Genomic DNA, 26,891 nt, shown 5'->3' on the forward strand with positions numbered 1-26,891 from the left:
ATAAAAATGTCATTTTTTAATTATTGTTATGTATAATTTAATTTGTATTGTTTGTTAGTATTTACTTTTAAAAAATTATTTTATTAATGCTGTTTTAAAGTTACATTGTATGTTGGACTTAACCTTGTTCAGAATCAAATTTTCAACTTGACCTAATTTTCTAAAATTTATTCAGTAAACAACTAAATAGCTAAAATATTCTTTATGTGTACGAGTTTAATATCCGGATCATTATTAATAGAAATAAACATGTTTATATGGGTCTGGGTCTAGTTTACTGGAATTCCCCTACAATTCACCTGGCATAACTGACATAGTCCAGGTTATATATTATAATTTTAGTAGCAGACTTTCTAATTATAACAAACATTTTATTTTGTAAACATTAAGACATTTCTAGAAGGTTATTTTCCATTAAGTAATGGGGTTTCTTTTTATTATAGAAAATACTAATGGTGATCTGAGGTCAATTAGAGGACTATATAATCTTGTCACTGGAAAGATTATTTCTTAATGCTTTAACATCCAAGCAGAATCAAGTTATTGTTGTGTACAGTATTTGATTTGGAATTATTCAAATTATTTCTTCTCTGGAAATATAAAAACATCTGATAACTTTGTGGAAACAGAGATTGAAGTTTCACACAAGGATTTCTTCTTGATTTGTATTATTGTGATCCAACAAAAGATTGTTGGCACATAAAAACTTCACGAGCCATCATAGATACATCAGCACTTGCAGCATTGGACTTAATTTGGATTTCCATTAAAGTTTATTCAGAACTTTTATTATTAGGATTCATATCTGTAATTCTAGGATTATTTGGAATTTAATTTGGGATTTAATTTTCAATAATGTAAGTTCCTTTCAAAAAAAATATATTTTCACTCTGTATTCTAGGGAAATAAATTATTTGTTGAAATTTACAATTCTTGTTGCTTTTCACTCTTTTATGTTACTATTATAACAGAATAGACTCATAATATTATTTATAATGTAGATCAATGTATTAAGTACATGAATTCCTTTACAAGACTGCAAATTATCTTAAGATTTTCAGGAGAGCAGTTTTTTTCTGTTTCAATTTTACATAATTTCTCAAGTCCACTAAATGTTTTCTCATCTGTTCAGGAAGTGTGTTTTGTGTTTTGCTGGCACTCTGTTATAAATATCTTGTCCGAGTGTTGGCATCCCACTCAAAAGTTTTTCTGCCTAGTGTAGCTAGTTAATTGTACGCTTTAATGTCAACACTTCCTACTTTAATCAACAAATTCTCAAATGTCAGCAGAATGTCCTTCTCAGTGTGTTGACTATGGTATAAGTAAAATCATCCAACTTTAGTTACAGTTGTAGATTACAACTTATAAAAAAATGTACATACACATAGCAAATGCATCTTTTTCAAGGTACTGGCCATTTCATTTATGGGGGTCAGAGCTGTGATTTTCTTTTGTTTTTGAGCTGTGATATTTTACACTAACAACCTTGTATAGCCCATTTCATGCAGACTTTGGTGAACTTCATAATTTGCTTGGAATTTTGATTACGTGGCAGGTGGTCAGCTGACTGTAATAGGTGGTGGGCAAAATATGGCTAACGCTTCAGCATCAGCTTCTGTAACTACTTCAACATTGTTTATCGAGTTGAAAAATGCATATTCAACAGCGATGCTGCCGAAGATAAGGACGAAATTTAATATTGGAACCATCCTGTCTTATTTTCTGGAAACCAGGGCAGATTTCAAACCCATACGAGAGAGTAGCTATGGGCTGTTTACATCTGGACATGTACATGTGAGTAAGGAAACGGTGTCGAAGTAAACAAATGTAATCCTGGCAATCAAAGAGCAAGTTGTTCAAACTATTTCTGTGCATCTGAAACATCACTATAATAAAATGCATTTCATATGAGTTTATCAGATTTGTTTTTGAAAGTCTGTGGATAATTTACATATAAATTTCAATCATTTAATTAATTTTATTTCTGAAATATTTCTAAACAACAATGGATGCCATTTTGTTATGTACATGTACCCACCAGCGTTGGATTGGCTGGAGTATAAAGTAACTCAGGAGGTTATTCGGATAATTACGGAGCAACTCGGTTAAATTTGGTATGAAATGGGCTATTAAATATGGGTTACAGTGACATACTGTTGTGACAAGGGTACATTACTCATCAAGAAGCATTCCCTCAACAATTTTCATGAATTGGTATATAGATATATTGTTATGTATATTTAATTTACATATTTGTTTTTAATTTTTTTAATTTCATTACATACTATTGTTATGTTGGACATGACCTTGTCCAAAAATGAGTTCATTTCTGCTTGACCTGATTGACTTTAAAAAAAATAATTAAATTTCATTTATGTCAACAACTAATACATAGCTAAATTATTCTCTGGTTGTATGATTTTAATAGGATTATTATTCAGGCAAACAAGAAGGATTAAATATGTTGATTTGGGTCAGAGTTTTTGAAATTCCCAAGTGAATTTTACAGATTACTGTGTTGTAAGTAAACAAGGCTCCTTAGATCATTCTAGGAGTTATTTTCCATTAAGTAATGTTTTTTTAAGAAAATGCTAATTGTGACCTGAGGTCAACTAGAGAACTATATAATCTTGTGACTATGAGGATTTTACCAGTCATGCTTTAACATCTAGCACCTTCAAGTTATATTATGTTGTGACCAGTTTGGCTGAATTTTATTTTCTTCAAATTATTGAATTCAAGTGATTATTTTCTCTGGAAATACAAAAGTGCTCTGAAAAAATTCTCAGAAAAAGACATTCACTGAAATTTATACTGAATTCAAACCTGGAATTATATTTCTGTGATTCAAAAAAAGACTCGATACATCAACACTTCAATAGCTACTACAGACATGCCATTGACTTCAGTTTTGAGATATTTTCTGGACTTTTACTGAATTTTATTCAGGACTTTACGTTACTAGGACTTGTGTCTGTCATTCTTGGATTATTTTGGGATTTAATTTGCAATACCATAAGTTATTTTTTCTAACTTTGAATTTGTATTCTAGGGAAATAAACCTATTTGTTAAATTTTACAAAGCTTGTTGTCTTTTACTCTTTTCTTTTACTTATTTTAAGAGCATAGACTCATAACGATATATATATATATATATATATATATATATATATATATATATATATATATATATATATATATATATATATATATATATATATGGTGCAAAACAACTATTTGGTCATAGGCTTGGCCATGTCAAGAGAATGGACCCAGGGTGCATTCCCAAGGACCAGTTTTATGAGGAGTTAGCAGAAGTTGCACGACCGACTGAACGACCACATCTGCGCTACAAAGATGTTTGCAAGAAGGATATGAAGATGGCAAACATCAATGTCAATGACTGGGAGAGCTGTGCAAACAACCATTCCAGATGGCGTCCAGCTGTCAGGCAGGGAGTTCAAAATGCACAGGAAGACAGAAAAATAAAACAAGCTGAAAAGAGAGCTAGAAAGAAGGATAAACAAAAGCTTACTTTGGAGCTACACCATCGTCTCCCGTAGACGGACGGATGCCAAGAAGGTCATAGGCTAAACACAAAAGCTTAATCTAAATCAGTAAAATGTGAAATGTACTTCACAGTTACCTGCTTTTGCTGTAAAATTGTGGTAGTAATACAGATAAATACGATCATCAAATTTGATAATTATATCATGAACAGACCTTAAGAAAATAAACTTAGAACTAAACTTAGAACACAAAATTTAACAAGTCATTGAGGTACAAAATATGGGTTACAGTGGCTTACTTTTGTGATGATGTGTGTTCTTCTTAGTCAAGATGCATCCCCTCTCTGAGTTTCATGATTCCAGGTATAAACAGTATGTATCCAGTGAGCAAAAAAGCCTTATCTAACGATAAAATTTAACCAAGAATGTACATAAATGCATAAAATTAGCCCTCCTAAACCCTTCCTCAAGGCTAGGTGCTATGAAACCCACTGCTGCCTAAAGCCTAGGAAGCAAGAATAGTTGAGCTACATTGAGGCTACATGTATGTATATGCTTTTATTTCTGTGGAGGCCAATGCTGCTACCAGCTACAACAGGTCATCCCTATCTGTGGAGGCCAATGCTGCTACCAGCTACAACAGGTCATCCCTATTTGTGGAGGTCAATGCTGCTACCAGCTACAATATGTCATCCCTATCTGTGGAGGCCAATGCTGCTACCAGCTACAATAGGTCATCCCTATCTGTGGAGGCCAATGCTGCTACCAGCTACAATAGGTCATCCCTATCTGTGGAGGCCAATGCTGCTACCAGCTACAATAGGTCATTCCTATTTGTGGAGGTCAATGCTGATACCAGCTACAATAGGTCATCCCTATCTGTGGAGGCCAATGCTGCTACCAGCTACAATAGGTCATCCCTATTTGTGGAGGTCAATGCTGCTACCAGCTACAATAGGTCATCCCTATCTGTGGAGGCCAATGCTGCTACCAGCTACAATAGGTCATCCCTATCTGTGGAGGCCAATGCTGCTACCAGCTACAATAGGTCATCCCTATCTGTGGAGGCCAATGCTGCTACCAGCTACAATAGGTCATCCCTATCTGTGGAGGCCAATGCTGCTACCAGCTACAATAGGTCATCCCTATTTGTGGAGGTCAATGCTGCTACCAGCTACAACAGGTCATCCCTATCTGTGGAGGCCAATGCTGCTACCAGCTACAATAGGTCATCCCTATTTGTGGAGGTCAATGCTGCTACCAGCTACAACAGGTCATCCCTATCTGTGGAGGCCAATGCTGATACCAGCTACAATAGGTCATCCCTATCTGTGGAGGCCAATGCTGCTACCAGCTACAATAGGTCATCCCTATCTGTGGAGGCCAATGCTGATACCAGCTACAATAGGTCATCCCTATCTGTGGAGGCCAATGCTGATACCAGCTACAATAGGTCATCCCTATCTGTGGAGGCCAATGCTGCTACCAGCTACAATAGGTCATCCCTATCTGTGGAGGCCAATGCTGCTACCAGCTACAATAGGTCATCCCTATCTGTGGAGGCCAATGCTGCTACCAGCTACAATAGGTCATCCCTATCTGTGGAGGCCAATGCTGCTACCAGCTACAACAGGTCATCCCTATCTGTGGAGGCCAATGCTGCTACCAGCTACAATAGGTCATCCCTATTTGTGGAGGTCAATGCTGCTACCAGCTACAATAGGTCATCCCTATCTGTGGAGGCCAATGCTGCTACCAGCTACAACAGGTCATCCCTATCTATGGAGGCCAATGCTGCTACCAGCTACAACAGGTCATCCCTATCTGTGGAGGCCAATGCTGCTACCAGCTACAATAGGTCATCCCTATCTGTGGAGGCCAATGCTGATACCAGCTACAATAGGTCATCCCTATCTGTGGAGGTCAATGCTGATACCAGCTACAATAGGTCATCCCTATCTGTGGAGTCCAATGCTGATACCAGCTACAATAGGTCATCCCTATCTGTGGAGTCCAATGCTGATACCAGCTACAATAGGTCATCCCTATCTGTGGAGGCCAATGCTGATACCAGCTACAATAGGTCATCCCTATCTGTGGAGTCCAATGCTGATACCAGCTACAATAGGTCATCCCTATTTGTGGAGATGAGCTAAAATAGTTCATTTAATTTCTCTGAAAGAAAGAAAATGAGATCAAATGAAAATTAACTCCTCCTATTTCTGACAAAACCTAGTGACATTGCCATAGCTTCTGATAATCATTACTACCTGATAATGCCTGGATATGACAAAACTCTGAGTCCAGGTCAGAGCTTGAGTTTCTGCTATCAGCCAAGCAGATATGACCTAACAAATGTAACTCATTTATTTAACTAAATTCTGAAAATCAAGTTTCAAGAGTTTTATGATTTCCAGGCAAGGTACCAAGGAGTTGTTTGTTTTCCACATGTGCAGGATGCAAAATAAGTGATGTGTGCCACTGCTCACAGTACTATAAATTTGTAATTGATTAATTCACTAGAATCATTTTGCAGCTATGAATGTTCAAATACTTCATAACTGATATCAAATATCCAATCAATCAGCATTCAATTTATTGACAGGTTAAAAGAAGGATAAAAAAATGTGCAACAAAATATTCAGGGTGTTTCAAATACCCCTTTGTAAATTGATTGAAAAAAATGACCACACTAGGTGTTACAAGTTTAGGGATTTCTTTCAATCTGAATCTTCCTAAAAACATTTAAATACTGTGAGCATGGACATACAAAAATACTGGATCATCCACAGTACAGTATTTATGTCCAACACTATAACAACATACCTCATTCTGATTCAAGATTTTTTTTGATCTCGCAGTTACTGACAACATTGTGATCCTAATTGAGTGTTTCTAAAAAGACAAGAAAAGTATTTTCAAAAATAAGCAAAATGGATAAGAGGCTATCAATTTGGATTTAGGTCTGAAAACAAGAGATGATTCACCTGGCTTACATCAAATACTAGTTAATAGCAAAAAAAAGTAATTAACAAGAACTCTGGGTAACTATAATGATTTCAATACAAATTTATTGGAATTCTTTTGGCAGGTAATTATTTCACAGTTTCTCTTTCATTCAGTGAATTTCATATCAAACTGGAGAAAATAATTTCTTCCTTCTGGGAAATAAAGGTTTATAATTCAGTATTATAAGTGGTTAACGTTCTTCTTATGGAAATAATTCAGTTCCTTTGTGTGCAGTTCAGGACCCCTGATGTGCACCAATGCTCCCTGGATGGAACAACACACACTATCTTATGCTGGACTTAATTCAGTTATAGTGGAATCTAACAAACAATCCCATACCCATCATTCCTAAATAAATCATAGCGGATTACACAGTAAAACTATGCTGATCTGGAACTTTACTAAATCTACCTAGTTAGCTGGACACTTTACTAATTCTGTTTAAGCATGATCATATCTAGGAGAATAGTTTCTCTCTTTATGTCTTAATATGGCTGAGTCTATCAATCTATTGTACCTTATAGTTCATGACAATTCACTGGAAGGCAATAATAATAATAATAATAATAATAATAATAATTCAAGAGGGTGACAGTTACAGGAAACTAATCCTTCTCATGGCCCTCTATTATATACATATCTACATTCACAGTACACACACACTCACATACAGAAAAGCACTGATAATAAACTACATTTATATATGGGCATAAAAATCAAAAAATATTAATGACCATGCTGAACTAGGTATATTGTGCATATACAATTAAAAATGGTGAGACAACAAAGTGGAAGGTAAGTGAATTACACTTAAAGTTGCGATGTCTTTGTCAAATTAAACAGGTTCTAGTTTTTATCCACTGAATTAGACTATAATTAAATTCATTTATAATTGTACTTTCTAACTTCCTTTTTTTCTCATTCTCCTCCAAATTAGTGATCCTGAATACTTAAAACTTTCTTAACAAGTTCTTTATTTGGTTTTGGAACAGAAAGGTGGTTAACTGAAACTGATCTGAAACTGATCTTAAATTGGGAGTGCTGTTTTCAAGCATGAAATAATTTACTGAAATATAATGGGGCCAAATTGCTTGAATTTTTTTTGCTAAAGTCAACCTTTCTCAGACATATGCATTCATTTAGTCTTAAAATTTTAGTATCATTCATTGCATTTGGGGTGTTTTCAGCATTATCTAGTGTGAGTCTGCAAGCTCTTGTTTGCATGCAGAATAATCTGTAAATATTGTCAGAAGCATTTAGACCAATAACATTACAGTCGTATAGGTATGGTTGTATATTTCATCTGTAATATATTACATTACAGTAGTCTAGGTATGGTTGTATATTGCATCCATAATATATTAACCTATGTTTAGTCTATAGATCTTATCTTACTAAATAACCACATACATGAATTGACTTTAAGACATATGACTTGAATATGTCCATTCCATTGCAAATTGTTGTCAATGATCAACCCAAGAATTCTGTCAATGGTAAAAATTTGTAGACAAATTTAATTCAACTTAAGATTCAAGCTGTTATTTTTCAATTTTGCTTTCTTTTTATTGCTAGTAATCATTAATAATTTAGTTTTGTCTGTGTTTACTTTCATGCCATTTTGCATGCAGCAGGAATCTATTCTAAGTAATGCAATCTGAAGGGAGACCTCTAGGTCTGATTTTAGCTGTTTGAGATCTGATAGAATGGTATCATCTGCTTATAAGTCAATAAATGAAATACAGTTGCCTACTTTCAGTGGCATATCATTCATGAAAATGAAAAAGAGTAGTGGACCTAGGATTGATCCCAGTGGTACTCCACATGTAATTGGTTCTTCTTTATAAAAACTGCCATTTGTTTTAACACATTGTTATCTTATTGTTAGATAGGATGTAAACCAATCAATCATTGAATTATCAAATGACAAATGTTCAATTTGTTGATAAGAACATGATGATCAACAAGGTCAAAGAACAACTTGTACGGAACCAACTAATTTTCCTCGACCTAGGTCAGTAATCTATCTAATTGGAGACCAAGGTTGTCTCACAAGAGTGGTTTCCTCTGAACCTGATTGGTTTGTGTGAACTAAGTTATAGTTTGAGAGGTATATCAAAAGATTGTCGTGAACATTTTTTTCAAGTAGTTTGGACAGAGGTGGTTAAGACATAGGTCTGTATTTATTGACATCTTGTTTGCTGCCAGACTTATGAATGAGGTAACATTAACCAATTTCCAACGTTTGGGGAAACACTGAGGAAGATAAGCTTATACTGTATATGTAGCTGTGCTGACAGATATTACATCTGCAGCAGTCCTCAGGAGACACGGTCCAATATTATCTAGGCAGCCATGTTGATTTCTTTGTTGCAACAGTTTCCAAATGTTTCAGAACATTTTCCTTTGCTATTGCAGAGATAAAAAGTTTGTCAGCTGGAATTTTTATGAGTAGTAATTTCTAAATTAATTCATGGATATTCTTTTAACAATACAAGGCTAACTCTGTAATTGTTTCTAACATAAAATTTATATCAAAATGGAATGTAAACTATGCTGTAGGCATGGACGTAATCATAATAATAATGGTATCATTTTTAAAATTACATATTCATCAATCTACAGTTCTATGAAGTTACTGTGTCCTTTTACAATTCCAAAGATATACTGTTTATTCAGGGACCCAATTATAAAGAATGGACTGACACTGAATTTCAACTCGCTGTTCAAGAAACTTATTCTACAACCTTATGATTATAACCATGGCAACAATCAAAAATATTTCAGGCCTGTAGCAGTGCAAATCACTCTTCCATAGCATCAAGTGGTGATATAAATTTTCAATAGAGCTTGTACTTTCTACTTCAGGACACACGGTACTAATGATATGGAAAAATGGGATCCACCCTGGAAATGGGTGAACACAAAATAGAGTATATATGGGTTTGAATGATCAAGATTGGTTAATAATGTAAATTATGTTTTAGGAAAAAGAATCTTTTGAGAGCTTATCCTAGCTGTAAGTGAAGAAAAATAGAGACATTGTTTTATTGATGGAATTTCAGTCCTTTAACAGTCTTTAGTTTGGAACAGTCATTGCTAAAATTAGCACCTGAATCTTTGATGTGAAACTGAAACCACATGTTTCAAACACATGCAGGTCCAGAAAATGCCATGACTCATATCCTTTTCTCTACACAAAAGCTGACATCCAGCTTTCATCTATACTGATAAATATAGATTTGATCATAAGCACTCAAAATTTTTTTTTAAGTTATTGAATTTTTAATATCATGGTGTTTACATAGGTTTACTATGGGAACTGAATTAGTACCGCGAGTCCTTCAGTGATACTACACACCCAGTGGGATCAGTTACTAAAAATAGCAAGCAATTTGATTTTGTACAAGGGGCACCAGCATCATGGTGGTCAGATACCTTTTCTATTATTCTTGTTAGAGAAAAAGCTGTACCAGGCAATAAATTTGTTCATCCAATTATAGAAAAGCATTCCTATATTGATTTACAGCAATAGTTAAAATGCTGAGGCCTGTCCAAGACTGAAGCTGAAGATATATACACAATTGCTGGGTACATAGCCATTTTAAGGTACCTGACTCTGGTATATAGCCATTCTGAGGTATCCGAGTGTCATGTAGACAGCCATTTTGAGGTACCCAATTTTCCTGTATGATGTCAGGTAAATAAGGTCCCAAAATGACTGTATACAGGACAGGAGGTATATACTACAGAAATGTTACCTTGAAATTCTAGAGATATATTCTGCAAAGATATACCCAAAGCATTATAAACATTAAATTGACATAATGCACACAATATGTATGTACAATTAATGTGAATATGATCTGTAACATAACCAATTAGGTGATGCATGATTACTGCACATCTGTACATATTATATACCGTACTTTGCCATTTTGCTTTTTAGTGGGACTGAATATAATTATGGGTTTAAGATTATATTAACCATTCCTTCCTTAAACTGTTCAGTTCTGCAACCATCAAAAGAATGTGGAGTTATATTTTTTAATCTATTATTTTCATGTCGCCAGTACTGTAACTGTTTTGTTTATTAGTAATCCCAGTCAAAAGGAAATCAAATTGACGTGTCTAAAATTACTTTATCATGATATTTATTGGATTTTATTGGTACATGTAACAAGTTAAGGATGGTAGGTCAATAATATATTGCATGTTTCATGTAAAAGTATTCAACAAATTTCAAGGGTTTTTGTTTTCAGTTTCAAATGGAAGTTGAGCAAGGTGTCTAATCATTAAATGCACTATTTGACAATATCTACAGATACAGTATCTAGATATATGGCTGGCAATGAATTGTTGTTTTACCACTCAGCAACATATTATTTAGGTTATCCAGAGTTATACTAGTGGTAATATGAATAATAATAATAACAATAATAATAATAATAATAATAATAATAATAATAATATTATTATTATTATTATTATTATTATTATTATTATACTAGTGAAGTATTAAATTCCAGTATTTTTGTCAAAATACTGCATGGGTTTTATTATTATACATGTTGATGTCTGTTTGTTTTGTCTGCTATTGCTATTCTTCTTTTTCTTATTATTACTTTTATTTAAAAGGCAAGGATAGCACAGGTGACATAGGCATCAGTAAATGGTATTAACAGATTAACAGGAATCGGAGATTAGCAGAAATCAGCTGAATTTTGAGACTTTTGATCTAACCCAATTAGTGAACCAACCAAATGGAGAAACTAATCAATTAAAAACTCTAATAGATTATATCTATACAAAAAGTGAGGCAGTTTATAGTGAAGTCTAGCGATGAGGCATCAAGTTGCAGACATGTAGCATCATGTCCCACCGAGTTACATTATCTGACATCGGGTCAACCAGTCCTAACACTAACCTCTAATGCTGAGTGCCAAGCGAGGCAACTGTTAGTACAATTTTTACAAGTGTTTGGTATGACTCATCTGGGGTTCAAGCCTGCAAACACTCCCATCCGAGGTGGACGCTCTAACCACTTAGGTCAACAGAGCAGTCCCAAGAATATAGAAGAAAATGTGACACAAATACATGTTCCTAGGATAGGACTAAATGATCACTTCCCTAGTTCTCTAACCAGAAAAATTGGCTTAAAAAACAGCTGTAAAATATTTTAAAAAACCTCATAAAATCATAACTGATAAAGACAAATTTCTGAAAGGTCTCAGTAATGTTCCCTGGAGAATAGTTTGATGATGATGATGCTCTTGATATGTGGACAAAACGTTTTATGCAAGTGGTTGAGAAAACAAATAGAGAGAACTGAACTTCCAACCTAACTGGGTAATGCCTGATATTTTAGATGCCATTAAAAAGCCTATGATTATTTCAACTTGTTGGTCAACAAATGCATTACAAAACAAGAAGAAATAAAGTAACCAAAAATTATCAATGGGCCAAATAAGAATTACTATCAGTCAGCTTTAGAAAATAACTGCAACTAAACTATGTGCTGGTAAAAGTTCCGCAAGATCATCCAAAATCCAAAACGTTAGACTGGAAGGCCATATTACTGATGATGACGATGATGATGAAATAGCAAAATATATTAAATGAATTTTTTTGTCAGTATAACTTCCAGAATTCAGGAACCGAATGTAATCTCCAATCATGATAACTAAGAAATTTTTACTAAAAATTCCAGCAGACACAAAATTTTGCATCTCTGCAGTACCAAATGAATAAGTTTTAAAATTTCTGTACAATATTGAGACAACAAAATAAAAAGAACTAGATAATATTGGCCTATGTCCCCTGTGATATATAATATGTGATAGCATAGCTTATATATGTAATCTAAACATCTCCACTTTGTATTTCCCCAGACATACAGACATGATGAAAGTATTAATGATTACTACCCAACAAAAAAGAGAGCAAATTTTAAAAAATAACAATTTGAATCTTAATTAAGATGAATGAAATCTGTCTGCAAATGGTCACAACAGACAAATCTTTGGGGTGATGGTAAACAACTATTTGCAATAGAATGAACATATTTAAGTCTTATGTCATTAAGTCAATTAATGTCTAGTTATTAAGCAAGATAAAGCAATAAGTCAAATACATTACAATTTAAAATTCTATAATTTCTAAAGCATTCCACTTTGTTGTATATTTTGTTGTTGTTGTAGGGTTTAACGCCACTTTTCAGCACGTGATAGGCTATACATGGCGGCTAGTATTGATAGTGGAGGAAGAACCCGGGAAAACCCCGGAAAGAACCACCGACCTGTGAGAAGCTACTGGCAAGCTTTCTCACATACCCAAATTAGCTGAATCCAAGACTTAAACCCACGCAGACAGAGGTGAGATGGCAGTGATCCATAACGGACAGCGCTTTCGACCACTCGGCCACTCATTGCCCCTGTATATTTTGTATAGAACTCATACTATGTATGTAAGTATGCAGAAGGCCACAAAAAGGATTAGCTCTACACCACTAATTGTGACACTATCTTTAAATAAATTCATTATTATCAATATGATTGATATTATTGTATCTGACTTTACTCTGGTGAGTTAATTTTGAAGAGAAATCAGTTGAGGGATCTTCTATGTTGAGCAACTGTGGTTACAATTGATGGCAGTTCAGCACTGTTTGTATAAAATATGACAGGCTTACATGCCAGAATGATTTCTGAAACAATTCTGAAGTGCAATGTTTGAGAAGTCATTTTAAGATTTTTTAATTTTAGTAATGGTGGTCATATTTGATGATGGAATGGCATCAGTTGGAAAACAAATTTAATGGCTTTAACGATTCATACTAGCTTCTGTCATGTTTGGTTAATATCTGTAACACAGACCTACAAATGTATAAATCTGAACGGCCTTTATACAAATTTTGATGGATATGAGATGCAAAGGCTTACAGTAAGTTGATTTGATCCTTTGTTGGCATTATTTTTTTAGTTACAATTGTCATAAATGATGGTGGAATGGCATAATTTGTACAAACAATAAAAGCCTTCATGCCAGAATTCTTTATGTCAGATACAAATTCTAATGAGTGTTTCTCCTTAGAAGGTTTTACCTATTTTTGGTAATAGCAACCAGATTTTATGACAGATCAGCATCTTTTGTATAAAATTGAAAGGTTTCATGCTGGAATGCTGTCAAATTTCACTACCTGGGAGACTGTACACAACCATAAGAGTACTGATGTTATATACCTTGAAAAGCACTTATTTTCTGTTTATTATATCTATCAAACATTCCATACAACCGAAACACATCAGCAGCTGTAATGCTCAAGTAGTACTTTTCATGACTGAAATCTCATCAAAAACATCAGGTTACAAGTTGGCAAAGATAACAATTGCTTGCTACCTTTGCCTTCTCTTAAAAAAGTTTGATAGGCAGCAAGTAGAAAAATTCATAACTTTGGAATCAAAGGCAGATTCAGTAAATTTGGGCATCCACCTGATTTTATTCCCTAAAACAATGTACATATATTTCATTGTCAGGCCAAACATACACTTGAAATCTTGCTTTGTAAACTTTCAGAATCTGAGACAAATTTAGAATAACTATTGTACACTACACTGCTAATGTACTTTACTGAATCTCAACTGAAATGAACAAGATGTCTGGCTTAGATGGCAATAAAAAAATACTTTGGTCTTTTCTAGAGTGGCCACCTTTTTTTAAAGCCACCCTGTTCAACACCAAAACTGCATATTTTAATGATCTGCACCTCCTCTTGAGTGGACACCCCTTTAATAAGGCCACCTTGCTCAACACTAAAATCATATATTTAAAACATTTCCACCTCATGAAAGGCCAGCCTTTAAGAAAAGCCCCAATTTCACTGTATAAAGGCTGGCCTCATCAAAAAAGACCAAGCAATTAAATACATAAGTAAATTGACCATCAAGCACAACATTCTTCAAGGCAAAATCAATAAGTAAACTTGATTCAAGATAATGATGGAATATAAGGAAGATTAAGTGACATTTTTCAAGTTGCAGTGGATGGTCTTGGTGGTCAGGATGAATTCTGATCATGAGAGAGAGAGAGAGAGAGAGAGAGAGAGAGAGAGAGAGAGGGAGAGAGAACCATTAATGCAGTATTTGGATGATAAAAAAACTTACATGTAATACATGTCAATAGAATTAGCAAAGAGAAAAAAATAACTTTAAAAGAAAAGTTAACTAAATTTCTAGAATATATTTATTCATTTTTTTAAAAACAGAATTCTGTTATAACTATTTATCCTGTGAGAGTTATGTCATTGGCGATATATAGATCCTGTTCCATATGAACTAAGAGTGTTTATACTTGATGTTGTCATTGTGAATGATGTTGATTGTTATGTCTAACTATTATTGTGTGCTTAACTTTTGTCCATGATTGTAGATTGTACTTTTAAGTTAAGGGTCATATGTAGAGAGAATATTGTCCATGACTGTAACTTATAAACTGGTCATTTATAAACTTAGAATATTATAGAAACATTGTTCACAATATGATTGGAATTTTCCATTTGAATGACTCAAATCCAGTTCATCTGAAAATATGTATAAATATGGACTTGGTAAACAAATAATTTATTCATGTTTTAATATGATTCTGTTGGAATCCTTTACAGTTGTGTTGTGATTCAAGAAGTACTTATTTAAATTGTTCATTGGAATTACTAAGTGCTCATTGACTTTGGATTACTACATTACCTTGGAATTATTGTGAATTCATTTAAAACACATTCTGGGTTGCATCCAATAAGGACACTCAAGACTACTGGAATTAATTTGGAACATTCTATACTTCTGGACTTGTGAAAGGACAATTTGAATTATTTAGGATTTAATATACAATATACTGTGTTTCTTAAATGTTTTTTTGTAACTTAAAGAACTAAATTGTTTGTTTTAATTTTACTAAAATTGTTAGTTTTGCTTTTTTCTGACAGATCAAGGACATGATTTGTGTGGTGAAATAAACCACATTGTCACTGAGTGTAGGCAAAGTGGTAAGGGATTTAGATCCTAGTTATGTTCTTAGATAGGGCACAAAGCCAACATTCATAACTCTGGTGAATAGGACAAAGGGAAAGATGCTATTACAGTTGTCCTAATGATTAAAGCTCTGAATAAACTTTTGTTATATTCCAAAATAAATCCAGTGCTGAAAGTGTTGACATGTGATGGTCTGAAAAGCAATGATGTGCCAGTCTTTTTTTCTGATTACAATAATAATATCTAAGAATATATCCCTGTTTGAATTTCACTGTAATTTGAAGTCTCTATTTCCAAGAATATTGTATTATTTTAAATAAGCACTTTGTATTCCCAGAGAATAAGTAACTTGAATACATAAATTCTGGCCCAAAGAAAAATTGGACACAACTATAAAACTGATTTCTGCGTCAAATCTTATTGCAGGAATGAAGAATTTTTCCAGCAGACAAGATTTTATATGCCTCTACCTGACCTAAGTCACAATTAGCACTTTTTAGATTAAACTGTTACCTAATGGAAAATTTAATTTTCTAGAAAAAGATTCCAAATGTTTAAGAGATAAACTATTAGTAATAATTTAAAGGTCTGTTAAAGAACATGGTAATCACAAAGTCCTTGATTAAGATCAAGACAATAATCCTAATATTTATCCTTCAATCGGAGAAAAGTAAACAATGTTATTTACAAAACTGTCACTGATTTTGGACAAGGTCATCAACAAAAATGCTATTTTACAAATCCCATAGCATATCATGAAATAACAAAAAATAACAAAAACTTAACAAACAACATATCAAATTAAATATGCAACAAATCAGGTCATATTCATGGCATCAGTGGGAAAACTAATAAACAAAAAGAAGACTCATATTAACTTTTCCAGATAACAATGTACATTTGTTTGGCATTTCAGAAACACAGTTGAGTAAAAGTCAGCCTGATAATTTTATCTGCACTGAGGGATATGACAAGCCTGTTCAAAGAGATAGGAAGGTGGAAAGTGGAGGACTTCTACCATGTACCAACAATAATACAGTTTACAAAGATGGATGGATCTTGAATCCAAAGAAGATGAATCAATATGGATTCAGATCACCCTGGAAAAAAGCCTAACCATATTTAAAGGTTTCATGTATAGGCATCAATCTTTAACTGCTGACTGGAACAAACAATCTGAATTTCAACTGTTGAATGGAATGAACATTTTGAATTTCAAATGTTTACTTGAATTAACGTTTTGAATTTCAAATAGAGAAAGCTATAAATGATGAGAAAAAATATTAAATATTTTAGGGGACATAAATAGGGACTTCCTAAATGAACAAATAAAGAAAAATACTTGGATCTTGTTGAACCTTTGGGGATTTTGCAATTAATGAACCCAACAGGGTGACATCCAATTCAAAAGCACTTATCAATTATATATATATACTTAAACACACAAGAAAATATTGTATAAATTTGGTTTCATTGATCATATTTGTCAAAAGAAAGCATAACAACAATGTAGGAGAAAAGACTGTTCATAAATCCATCATACAGGTCTTTTAAAACTTTCAATAATGATAATGTCTTAAATGATTTAGTGCAAATCCCCAAAGCACCATCAAAATATTTGATGATACTAATGATAGTTTAAACACTTTGATATGTTCTTGGAAATTGTTAATAAACATGCACCTTTGAAGACACACTAAGTGAAGTATGATCGTCAATTTGGCTGGGTCACCACAGAAATCTAGGATACTATGAAAAAATAAGACCACTTCAAATCTGTATGTAATGAAGATGAATACAAAAAAGGGAGAATAAAGTAAGCAAAGTGATCAAACAAGCAAAGAAAAATTACTAACAATCCCCAAACCATGTGAAAATGTTTAAGGAACTTGGAGTAGGAAGTGCAAAAGAAAGACATATTTAGTACATACACATCTAATCATACATGTTTGATCTTGCATTTTAAACTTATTTCCACATCACACACCCAGATTCAAACTACTAGTCGCTTTTTTTTCCGTGCATAGTTTTTAGAAGCAGTGAATCAAACGTTTTCAATTTCATTCATACAGTAAAGCTAAAAATATTTAGAAAGCATAAAAAAGGGATATGTGATAAATACAAAACTGTATTCATGTTTTGTACTAAGTCAGTGTACAGAACAAATTTCGTAAACCATATGAATCCATCTCAGCCCAACACCTTGATGTATCCCTACATCATATCAAATGTTATGTATATTTAATTTGTATTGTGTGATTTGATCACTGTCCATATTCTACTATTGACATATATTAATAGTTTGAATCTGTACAATGATACACTGAATAAACAGTGCGAATGTTATGTTTCAGTGATGGTAGAATCATTCTTAATTATGTGTTCCTCTAATGCTGTTCATAAATATTTTCCTGAAATATGGTAAAGGATATTATTTAGAGCTTACGATTGGTCCTTCCTGAGAAATACGAAGTCGATGCATCAAATGCTGTGAGAATGCACGCACCAGGCCGCTTCCACTGCAACCAGGAATCTGGGATATAAACAAAATATTACTAATGTAAAACCAGTCAAACAGGAATGATTAGGCTAACTACACATATCAGGTAGAATGGGCATATTCTGAAACAAAATGACAAACTTTCAATAGTAAAAACCTGAATACGAGGATAACCCTTTCGTACCTGCACATAATGAACACCTCATTAATCAGGCCACTTCTAGATGGTCCATTCAATTATCATGTTGACTGCATTTTCTGCATTTCATTACAGGAATCTACATTCACTGTCCATTATTCATAATGACAAATGGAATATGAAGACACCTTTTTGTACCATCATACAGATATCACCTGATCCAACAGAACACTTCTAGATGATGCTTCAAGTAGCCATTTGACTGCATAAACATGCAGTACGACATCATCATGACATCACCTCTACAACTGGATATCTTTTAGCATTTCACTTAATCTATAATTAATATTTGTTTGAAAAACTGTTACTCAAATGGCATCATTCATATATTCTTCAAAAGTATGCACAAACTATCTTAAAAATACATTTACTTAATTTTTGTTTTCACAAGTCAAGATCTTTGACCTTGAAATCAATATCAAAGTGATGGCTATCAATTTTCTTATTGAAAAACAATGAAAAAAAGTTTATTTATATATTTACATATGTTCATAGCTAAGAGAAGAACAAAATGCATGCAGTGACCTCTGATCTGACCCTATGGGCTAGTTGTTCTGGTTTTAACCTTTTCTCATAGCAGCGCAGTCAAGATGGTGGTTTGATCTGCATCATTTTCATATTAGCAAATGATAACTTGACAACAGTCCTCTCACTATGATTTGATTTATACGGCTTCAAACCAAATGTCTTATGCTGGAAACCAAAGTTAGGAGAACAAGCATTCAGGAGTCGTAGTTCCTCCAAAATAACAACATGCAATGCCTGACTGCATACTGCACGTGGTATTTAAGTGTACACAAAGTTGATTCCACCATTCTTTAAAGATTAATCGTAATAAGATTTTTGAGGAAGCCACTATGGTTGCCATGTTGGGGGTCAGTTGACAACCTACATAATAAACATGTCTTCGCAAAAAACCCATCTACAACATTCCATCAATTATGAGTAGTTAGATTTGCAAGATGGATTCCATTACAGGCAGCGATACTGAATTTCAGACAGAAACAAATTTGTGCGTTTGATTTTAATTTGTAATTTTGCTTAAACAATTTTTTAGTCAGAATTGATACAATATATCCAGTGTGTCAAGTTTATAGTGATGTCTAGCACTGGGGCATCATGCTGCAGCCATGTAGCATCATGTCCCACCCAGTCATAATATCTTGACACCAGGCTGACCAGTCCTAACACTAACACTAACCTCTCAATGCTGAGTGCCTAGCAAGGCATCTCCTTGTACCATTTTTATACGTCTCTGGTATGTCTTGGCCAGGGTTTGAACACACAGCCTCCCATATCCAAGGTGGATGCTATAACAACTTAGTCCACCAAAGAAGTGAAACATTTAATTTCAGATAATTTAATGTCATTAAGAAGTATTTTTTTAATAGTGAAAACAGCCTGTTGAGTTGACTTACTGTGCAAAAGGAGAATTATAATGAACATTTTAAGACAGTCAGGAAGGCAGCCTTGTGGGAATGATATCATTCAACACCATTATCATTTAAGATCATCTGCATGTCATACGAAGGTATTTGTACTCAAAACCCAAAACCAGTATAACCATCCATGCAGGAGTAGTAGTGATGACATTTTCAAAATTACTATTTACATATCATAATAAGATTTGTTTACTCAAAACTCCAAGTTGATATAACCATCCATGAAAGGAGTAGTAGTAATAACATTTTTCAAAAGAAACATCTACATGTCACAGTAAATCTTCTGGAGAAAGATATGACATTTCTTTTCATGCTGGAGGAAACAAGCAGGATAGGCACCATTTTTATTTAGGACCAACTAGACCTAATTATGTAACACTGTACAAGTTTCACGTCTTTCCTTTACACCTGATGGTGGACAGCAGATGATAGATGCAAGCCCATTGCTTTGACCAGTAGAAGTATAAAAAAATCTATAAAACTGTATCTTTTACCTGTATGCGTGTGTTAATAATGTACCCCTCTTACATCTCACTTGCAAAGGCTTTAACTTAAAGCAGACAAAACATTATCCTTGTTGATGCCACAACCATTGCTGTCGAAAAATAATAATTGTTGCACTGTGCTTATGCATACCTGTCTCACCATATAAAAGTATACCTTTCTCACCAATGTGACAGAGAAATCTAGCTATTTTGCTAACCTTACTTTTCTCATTTTAGACTGCTTAGGTAGATGAGCAAAAGTAAAAAGTTTGGAAAAATTATTTCTAGGTAATGATAAAAGGAATGGATATACAACAGTCTGAAAATGAAAAACTAACTGGTATTATGATAGACCATATTTTGTGATGGCAAATAAAAGTTGATAACGTCATTAAAAAAGTTAATCCACTGCTTTATCTCTGAACAGAATAAAATCTTATCTCCCTCAAGAACAGAGAAACATATTCTACAATGCATACATTATGCTACACCCTGAGTATTGTTGTTCTATCTAAGGCAATAGTGGTATAGAAAATCAGGAAAGCCCAGCTGTACATATTCTGAGGTTTCCTAGGAAACCTCAGACAAATGTTCCTAGGAAAAACCTAAGAGTATTGGTTACTGACTTTCCGAGGTAATAGTCCAAGGACAATTTTTTTAAAACCAATGTCTAAGGTTTTTATTGTCAAATGTCCAAGATTGACATCAGACTTACAAGGTTTATTGTAAACAATACTCCAAGGTTTCCTGGGAATCCTTGGACATATCCATGGTTTTCAAACATTCTGAGATATATCGTCTGATGTGTCCTCATAAATATTATCCTTGGATGCATCATCTGAGGTGTCCTTGGACATGTTGTCCTCGGTGTTCTCAGACATATCGTCCAAGGATTCCTTGGACACCTCTCTGGCATAAAACATCAGACCAACAACAATGAAGCAAATATTACAGAATATAAGAATACATTTTATTTTTAATTTGTTCAACATGAACAAATACAATTTTTAAAAGGTCCAAATATCATGAATGCCCATAAGATTCCTTTAGTGCCAAATTGTCCATTTAATTTAAAAAATCCATCCATCTATATACTGGTTTCATGATGGTTTTAGCACTTCACTGATTTTCTTGTTTATCATCGCTTCTTTTGATATTCTGCCATTTCTTTTGGATCAGTTCTGTAAAAAAAAAAAATATTGGTTGAAAATATAAAATGTGATGAATTAATGAAACAAACAGTACGCATATAACAAAACTGTTGCTGGCAGCCTTCAATTTAAAAATGATGTCTGGAATCCTTTAGTTCTGAAAACAAGGTATTAAACCTGAAAATGCTATATTTCTATAATTGACTTTGAATTTGGGACACTTTTTATAACAAATATAGTCAAGATGATATTCTGCTCCTGGCTCAATGCCTGATAAGTTCAAACTAATGTATTATTATTTCAATGTATACTCCAATGCTGTATTATCACGGACTCTATATTACTGTGGCAAATGGGATTTTCTGAGTAATTTTGGATACAAATATTCTTTTTTGCAATTTCCTCTAAAATGTCAACATTTTTTATAAGTTTACAATGAAAAAGAATAAACACCACTTTCTTGTAAAGTGCATGCAATTACACTGATCATACAAAACTCCAGTTGAACTTGCTATACCTGCACTGGCTTTGATTATGAAATATATTCAGTGTATCGTCTGATGCTTGATGATTATAGGTCATATACTGATAGTGACACACATTACACAGTTACGCTTGAAATTTCATTCCATGATAGCCAATATGGACCAAAATTGACAAAGCATTGCTTATGATCCTACTTATCCTATACAAATAGGAAAGCAATAATAGTTAAACTATTTTTAAAATCGGTAATATTTCAATATTAATAATAATAACATATCTATCTATCTATATAAATTTAAAATAAAGTGCAAACTTTTCTAATAATATGCAATACATTCCATGCCATTTACTAGTGGTGGGAATTGATTACTTGGGGAAAAAATACATATATCCACGTTTATTGCTGAAAAATAAAAGTGGTTTGGCATGTTGGCCTTTAAAAACAAAAATAATAATTATTTTAATTATGTAACCTGACATCCTTTATAAAGTTAAGACATCAGCGATGCTTGCATTTTAGCAAATTTGTATGCAACAGGTAAAATAGAGCATGAGATTGGTATCATGGACGCCATATGTCCTTTTCAATTAGACAAACAAAGGAAATCCAGTTTAAGTACTATTTAATGTCATCAACATAATGACATGCATGAGCATTAATCATTTTAATATGGTACACAAATTTATTCCCAAAATGAAGGGCATATACTATCTGGGTTTGCAAGGTCTGTACAGTCGGAATTTGCTGACACCATTTGGTATCGGCATAGGGTAGCCACTTACTAGCCGGCCAAGGAAACTTGAAAGACCTTTCATCAAGATATACCTGCATGAAATTGATAGGAATATGATTTATTTTCTCAGAAATCATGAGCATAGCATTCATCATGTCTTTAATCTGCAGACAGATGAGATGAAAGTACATCGTTGCTGAAATTTGATCTGGCTCTCGCTATTTGCATTCTGAGTCACGTGACTATACAGATCTCGCAACCTACATGTCAAGGTCATTCAAGTTTGCTAGGCCAGCTAGTAAGTGGCTACCCTATGCCGACACCAAATGGTGTGGGCAAATTCCAACTTTTTGATAAGGAGTGGACTCTGACCTTACACCCCAACCTCAGTGCCCAAATATCAAAAATGGGGTGGCATGGGTCAGAGGAAACTCGGACTAATACAACACATAGTCCTACAATGTAAGACATAGCACATGTTTTTGTTTTAGTGCTATGTCTTACTATCCAAATAATGGCCTTGTATAGCCTGATCCGATGTCAGCTAACAGCAGAACCAGTAGTCAAAGTTTCGGGAATATCTCACACACTTGGCTGCCTATATTGACACTTTTCCACTAATTTATGTGTAATTAATATACTTACTGTAATATCTTTATCCTGCTGGAATGAAAATATGACACTAGTAAATGGATGCATTTTCATGTTCAGCTGACATACATTTGAATTTATTGCAATGTGATGGTAGTCGAGATATGCCGAAGTATGTTTAAGTAGGTTCATGTGGGGGATATGTTTCTTGAATTAAATGAAACGTTGCTTACAGTTCAAATAGGCATAATATAATTTTATTCATTTTGCTAAAAAATAATATTTCATCTTAACCCAATTTCAGCACTCATGGCTTTCACTGCTTTCCAGCAAAATGAAATGTAGGCCAACAAAACTTAAAAACAGGTCCATTTCTTTTGCGAGAATTTGAATTTGAGAAAAGACATCAGGGTAAGTAAAGTCTGACAAAAACATTATAACTTTACTCTGTATAAAAGCATCGTTATTGGTTGCCAGTTGTGTGTGACATTCCTGAAAATTTTACTTTTGTTACACTGTTAGTTGACATCAAAACATGCTACACAGTACCATTTGTTAGGAAGTAAGACCCATCACCCCCAGAACAAAAAATATCAGGTGATGTGTCTTACGTTGTAGGACTACTACAACACACACAAGCTAACAATGAGGTAAAGATGAAAACAACAATATGATTTTACTGAAGGCTGTAGGCCTACATGTTTGTCAGAAAACAATATGGCTGGCGGCACAATGTCTAGTGTGGTAAATGACATCATATACTATTTATAGTTCGCCATACAACCCCATTCCCATTGAAAAAAAAAGTAATCAACTGAAAAACTGATGCAGTGTACAGCCGGCCTATGAAATGAGAGCCAATAATGTTCCTATCTTTTCAAATTTAATGTAATATAATAAAAAAAAGAAACAAACTTACCTTCAATCCTTCGAATAATTCCTTCTGTAATCCCAAAACTATGCAACCTTGCAGACACCAAATCTCCGACTTTGTAATCTTCAAGTGCCTTTCTTGGCTGAACAATATTTAGGAGGTTACGTACATTTCCGGTAATAGGATTATATATACATAATGCAAACAAGTTATGGAGACTGATGAATCCACTCCTTTATACCACAAGTTTTCACAGACCACTTTGCTTTCACTGGACCACTTTTTAATTTTTTATTATGAATTGTACAAGATTGATGAATCGGCTGCTGTGGTTGGATAATTTTATGCTCTCTAACAAATGGAAGAATGCGAAAGAAATATTTCCCAGAACTTTCCACAACCTAAGTATATTTTTAATTTAAAAGCAGTGAGTTAAGCATCTGCTAAGAACATTACATAGGGTCCTTTAATTATCTAAATTTTGTTATATAAGATAAAATTATCTCCCAGATTCTGATTGTCTGCAGACCATAAGTGCCATATTAAGAAACAAATAAAAGTTCCCGGTCTGCCGACCATTGCGCTGTTTAAGCTGCCAACCGTAGCACTTTTTCCTCAGGTAAAAAAAAATATTTAAATTTTTTTTAATAAAAATTCCCAACAGAACTTGAAATGCTTCGTACAATATATATATATAAAGAGAGAGAGAGAATGAGAGAGAATTATAAATATACACCAGACAGAACGGAAAATGCTATCACTGGATTCTTATAGAAAAATGCTTGATAATAGTAGGCAGAATTAATATTTTAATACAAATAATACTACCATACAGGTTAGAGACTTTTTTAATTCATACTATACAGAGATTCGATTAATGTTTTCTGATGTACCTGACGGAGTTGTTCTAAAATCAAATAATTCACATATTAGCCATTTATTGCAATGAAACCTACAACCAATAATCTCATGAACTAGGTCTGGATAAATACTGTAGACTTAATGATCTGTGTGTTGTACATATCTGTGTGGAAGCAAAACCAAAACATGTCACGTGCCTTTTAATGATATTATTATCAAGGAAACTGACTTAACCAGGGGCATATTGTAATAAAGCCCTTATCTCAAACACGTGTCACATGGTTTTTAATGACAATATTATAAATGAAACATTAATAATAATAATAATAATAATAATAATAATAACTTTATTTAAAGAGGGCAACACTTAGCTGAAGAACTAATCTACCTTGAGGCCTTCATTCAAAGAAACTTATTTACATATACACAAATGAACACATACACAAGCATGCATACATATACATAGTAGCATGTACATGTATTATAAGACAACAAGATATTTACTTTCTTTCCATTCACCAAATGGATACTCACCCAAACATGTTGAACCCACATAGTCAATTTACATGCACTATGCAATTTGTGCCAAATAGTTGGAAGAAGGAAACAGAGTGGGCATTTATAATCTCAACAAGAATACTAATCCAAAGCAATGTTCCAGAGAACTTTTGTTTGGGAATTTTATACTGTTTTGTAGACATGGATCATGGGTGGGGAGTATTATCAGGTAGTCTATACTGAAATAGTGACTGTAAATATACAGGAGTACTATTACTGGATATCCTTAGCTTGGTTTTTCTCAACTGGATTTGGTCTTTAATTTCTGTTTGGATTGATATTAGTCTGAACGATCTTTTCTGAAGATGTGCTAGGTTTGCTATATTTTTTTATCATTTGAATTACCCCATACTGTAATCTAAATAAGATTTCATGTATCTGATATAAAATAGTTTTCTGTGCCTTTATGGGAGAAAATGTCTTATCCTACTAAGAAGCCATGATTCATTGGGCAAGTACAAAATTTTGACCAATCAGAAAGCTCTTTACAACGATCATCCTTTAAATAATAAATGGAATAAATACTTATTAGAAAGCTCGTTGCGGAATGGGGCCATATAGAGCATTATTTTTTTAAAAAGTTTTGGAGACGATATTAAAAAAGGGTCCGTATCAAGGAAAATCATAACGACATTAACATAAAAGATGCTAACTTACCAGGGATATATTGCAATAAAGGCCATATCTCAAAGATATGCCATATGGTTTTTAATGATATTGTTATACAAGAAGCTGACTTACCAGGTACATACTGTTATAAAGGCCATATCTAAAAGACATTTCATATAGTTTTTAATGAAATTATTATAAATAAAGCTGACTTACCATGGGTATATTGCAATAAATGCTGTTCTCCATTCTGGGCAGAAAAGTGAAAACAACCTCCTTAATACAGACCTGCAAACAAAACAAGTATTAAACAAAATAAAATTTTCAAAATGTCATATACCTGAAACATCCATATTATATATTCAAGCATTCATACTATACACTCAAACAATACTATATACTCAAATAAAGTCATATGGACAGCATTCTTTTGCATACAAGGGCCCAGCAACGTGGAATGAATTGCCCACTGAACTTAGACACAAAGACACAGTGAGCACATTCAAGAGGGCTCTCAAAACTCTTTATTTCGACTGCAAGAACAAACTTAAAGACCTAATAATGTTTCCTACCTTAAATATTCTCAGCATGTTTTTTAATGTTTTTTAATTTCATGATGTTTGTTTTTGTAATCATATCATTATATGTTTTTTATCTTATGGGTGTTGTCTAATGTTGTAAAGCACTTAGAGCTTCTAAAGATTAGGCGCTATACAAAGTCCTCATTATTATTATTATTATTATCTATATGTTGTCCTCCTTAAATTCATGCTGGAAGTTAATCAGTTTTGAGTTATATAACTTCAAAATCATCCTAAAGTTCAATTCCTTGTCCTATTTAGCACATTAGCCACTAC

The 26,891-nt window shown here is 33.5% G+C and overlaps 1 protein-coding gene across 1 annotated transcript in view; it reads right to left on the minus strand.

Annotated features, from left to right (window-relative positions):
* LOC149788512 (EGF domain-specific O-linked N-acetylglucosamine transferase-like) overlaps nt 1-26,891 on the minus strand; it is a 160,320-nt gene that overhangs the window by 24,168 nt on the left and 109,261 nt on the right. The window contains exons 10-11 of the mRNA XM_089973524.1: nt 26,251-26,322; nt 17,991-18,077 (exon numbers count right to left, since the gene is read on the minus strand). Coding sequence (XP_089829650.1) covers nt 17,991-18,077; nt 26,251-26,322 — 159 coding nt within the window. The remainder of the gene's footprint in view (nt 1-17,990; nt 18,078-26,250; nt 26,323-26,891) is intronic.

Source organism: Sinohyriopsis cumingii, chromosome 11 (genome assembly GCF_028554795.1).
Source record: "Sinohyriopsis cumingii isolate HCF-2022 chromosome 11, ASM2855479v2, whole genome shotgun sequence".
Classification (NCBI taxonomy): domain Eukaryota; kingdom Metazoa; phylum Mollusca; class Bivalvia; order Unionida; family Unionidae; genus Sinohyriopsis; species Sinohyriopsis cumingii.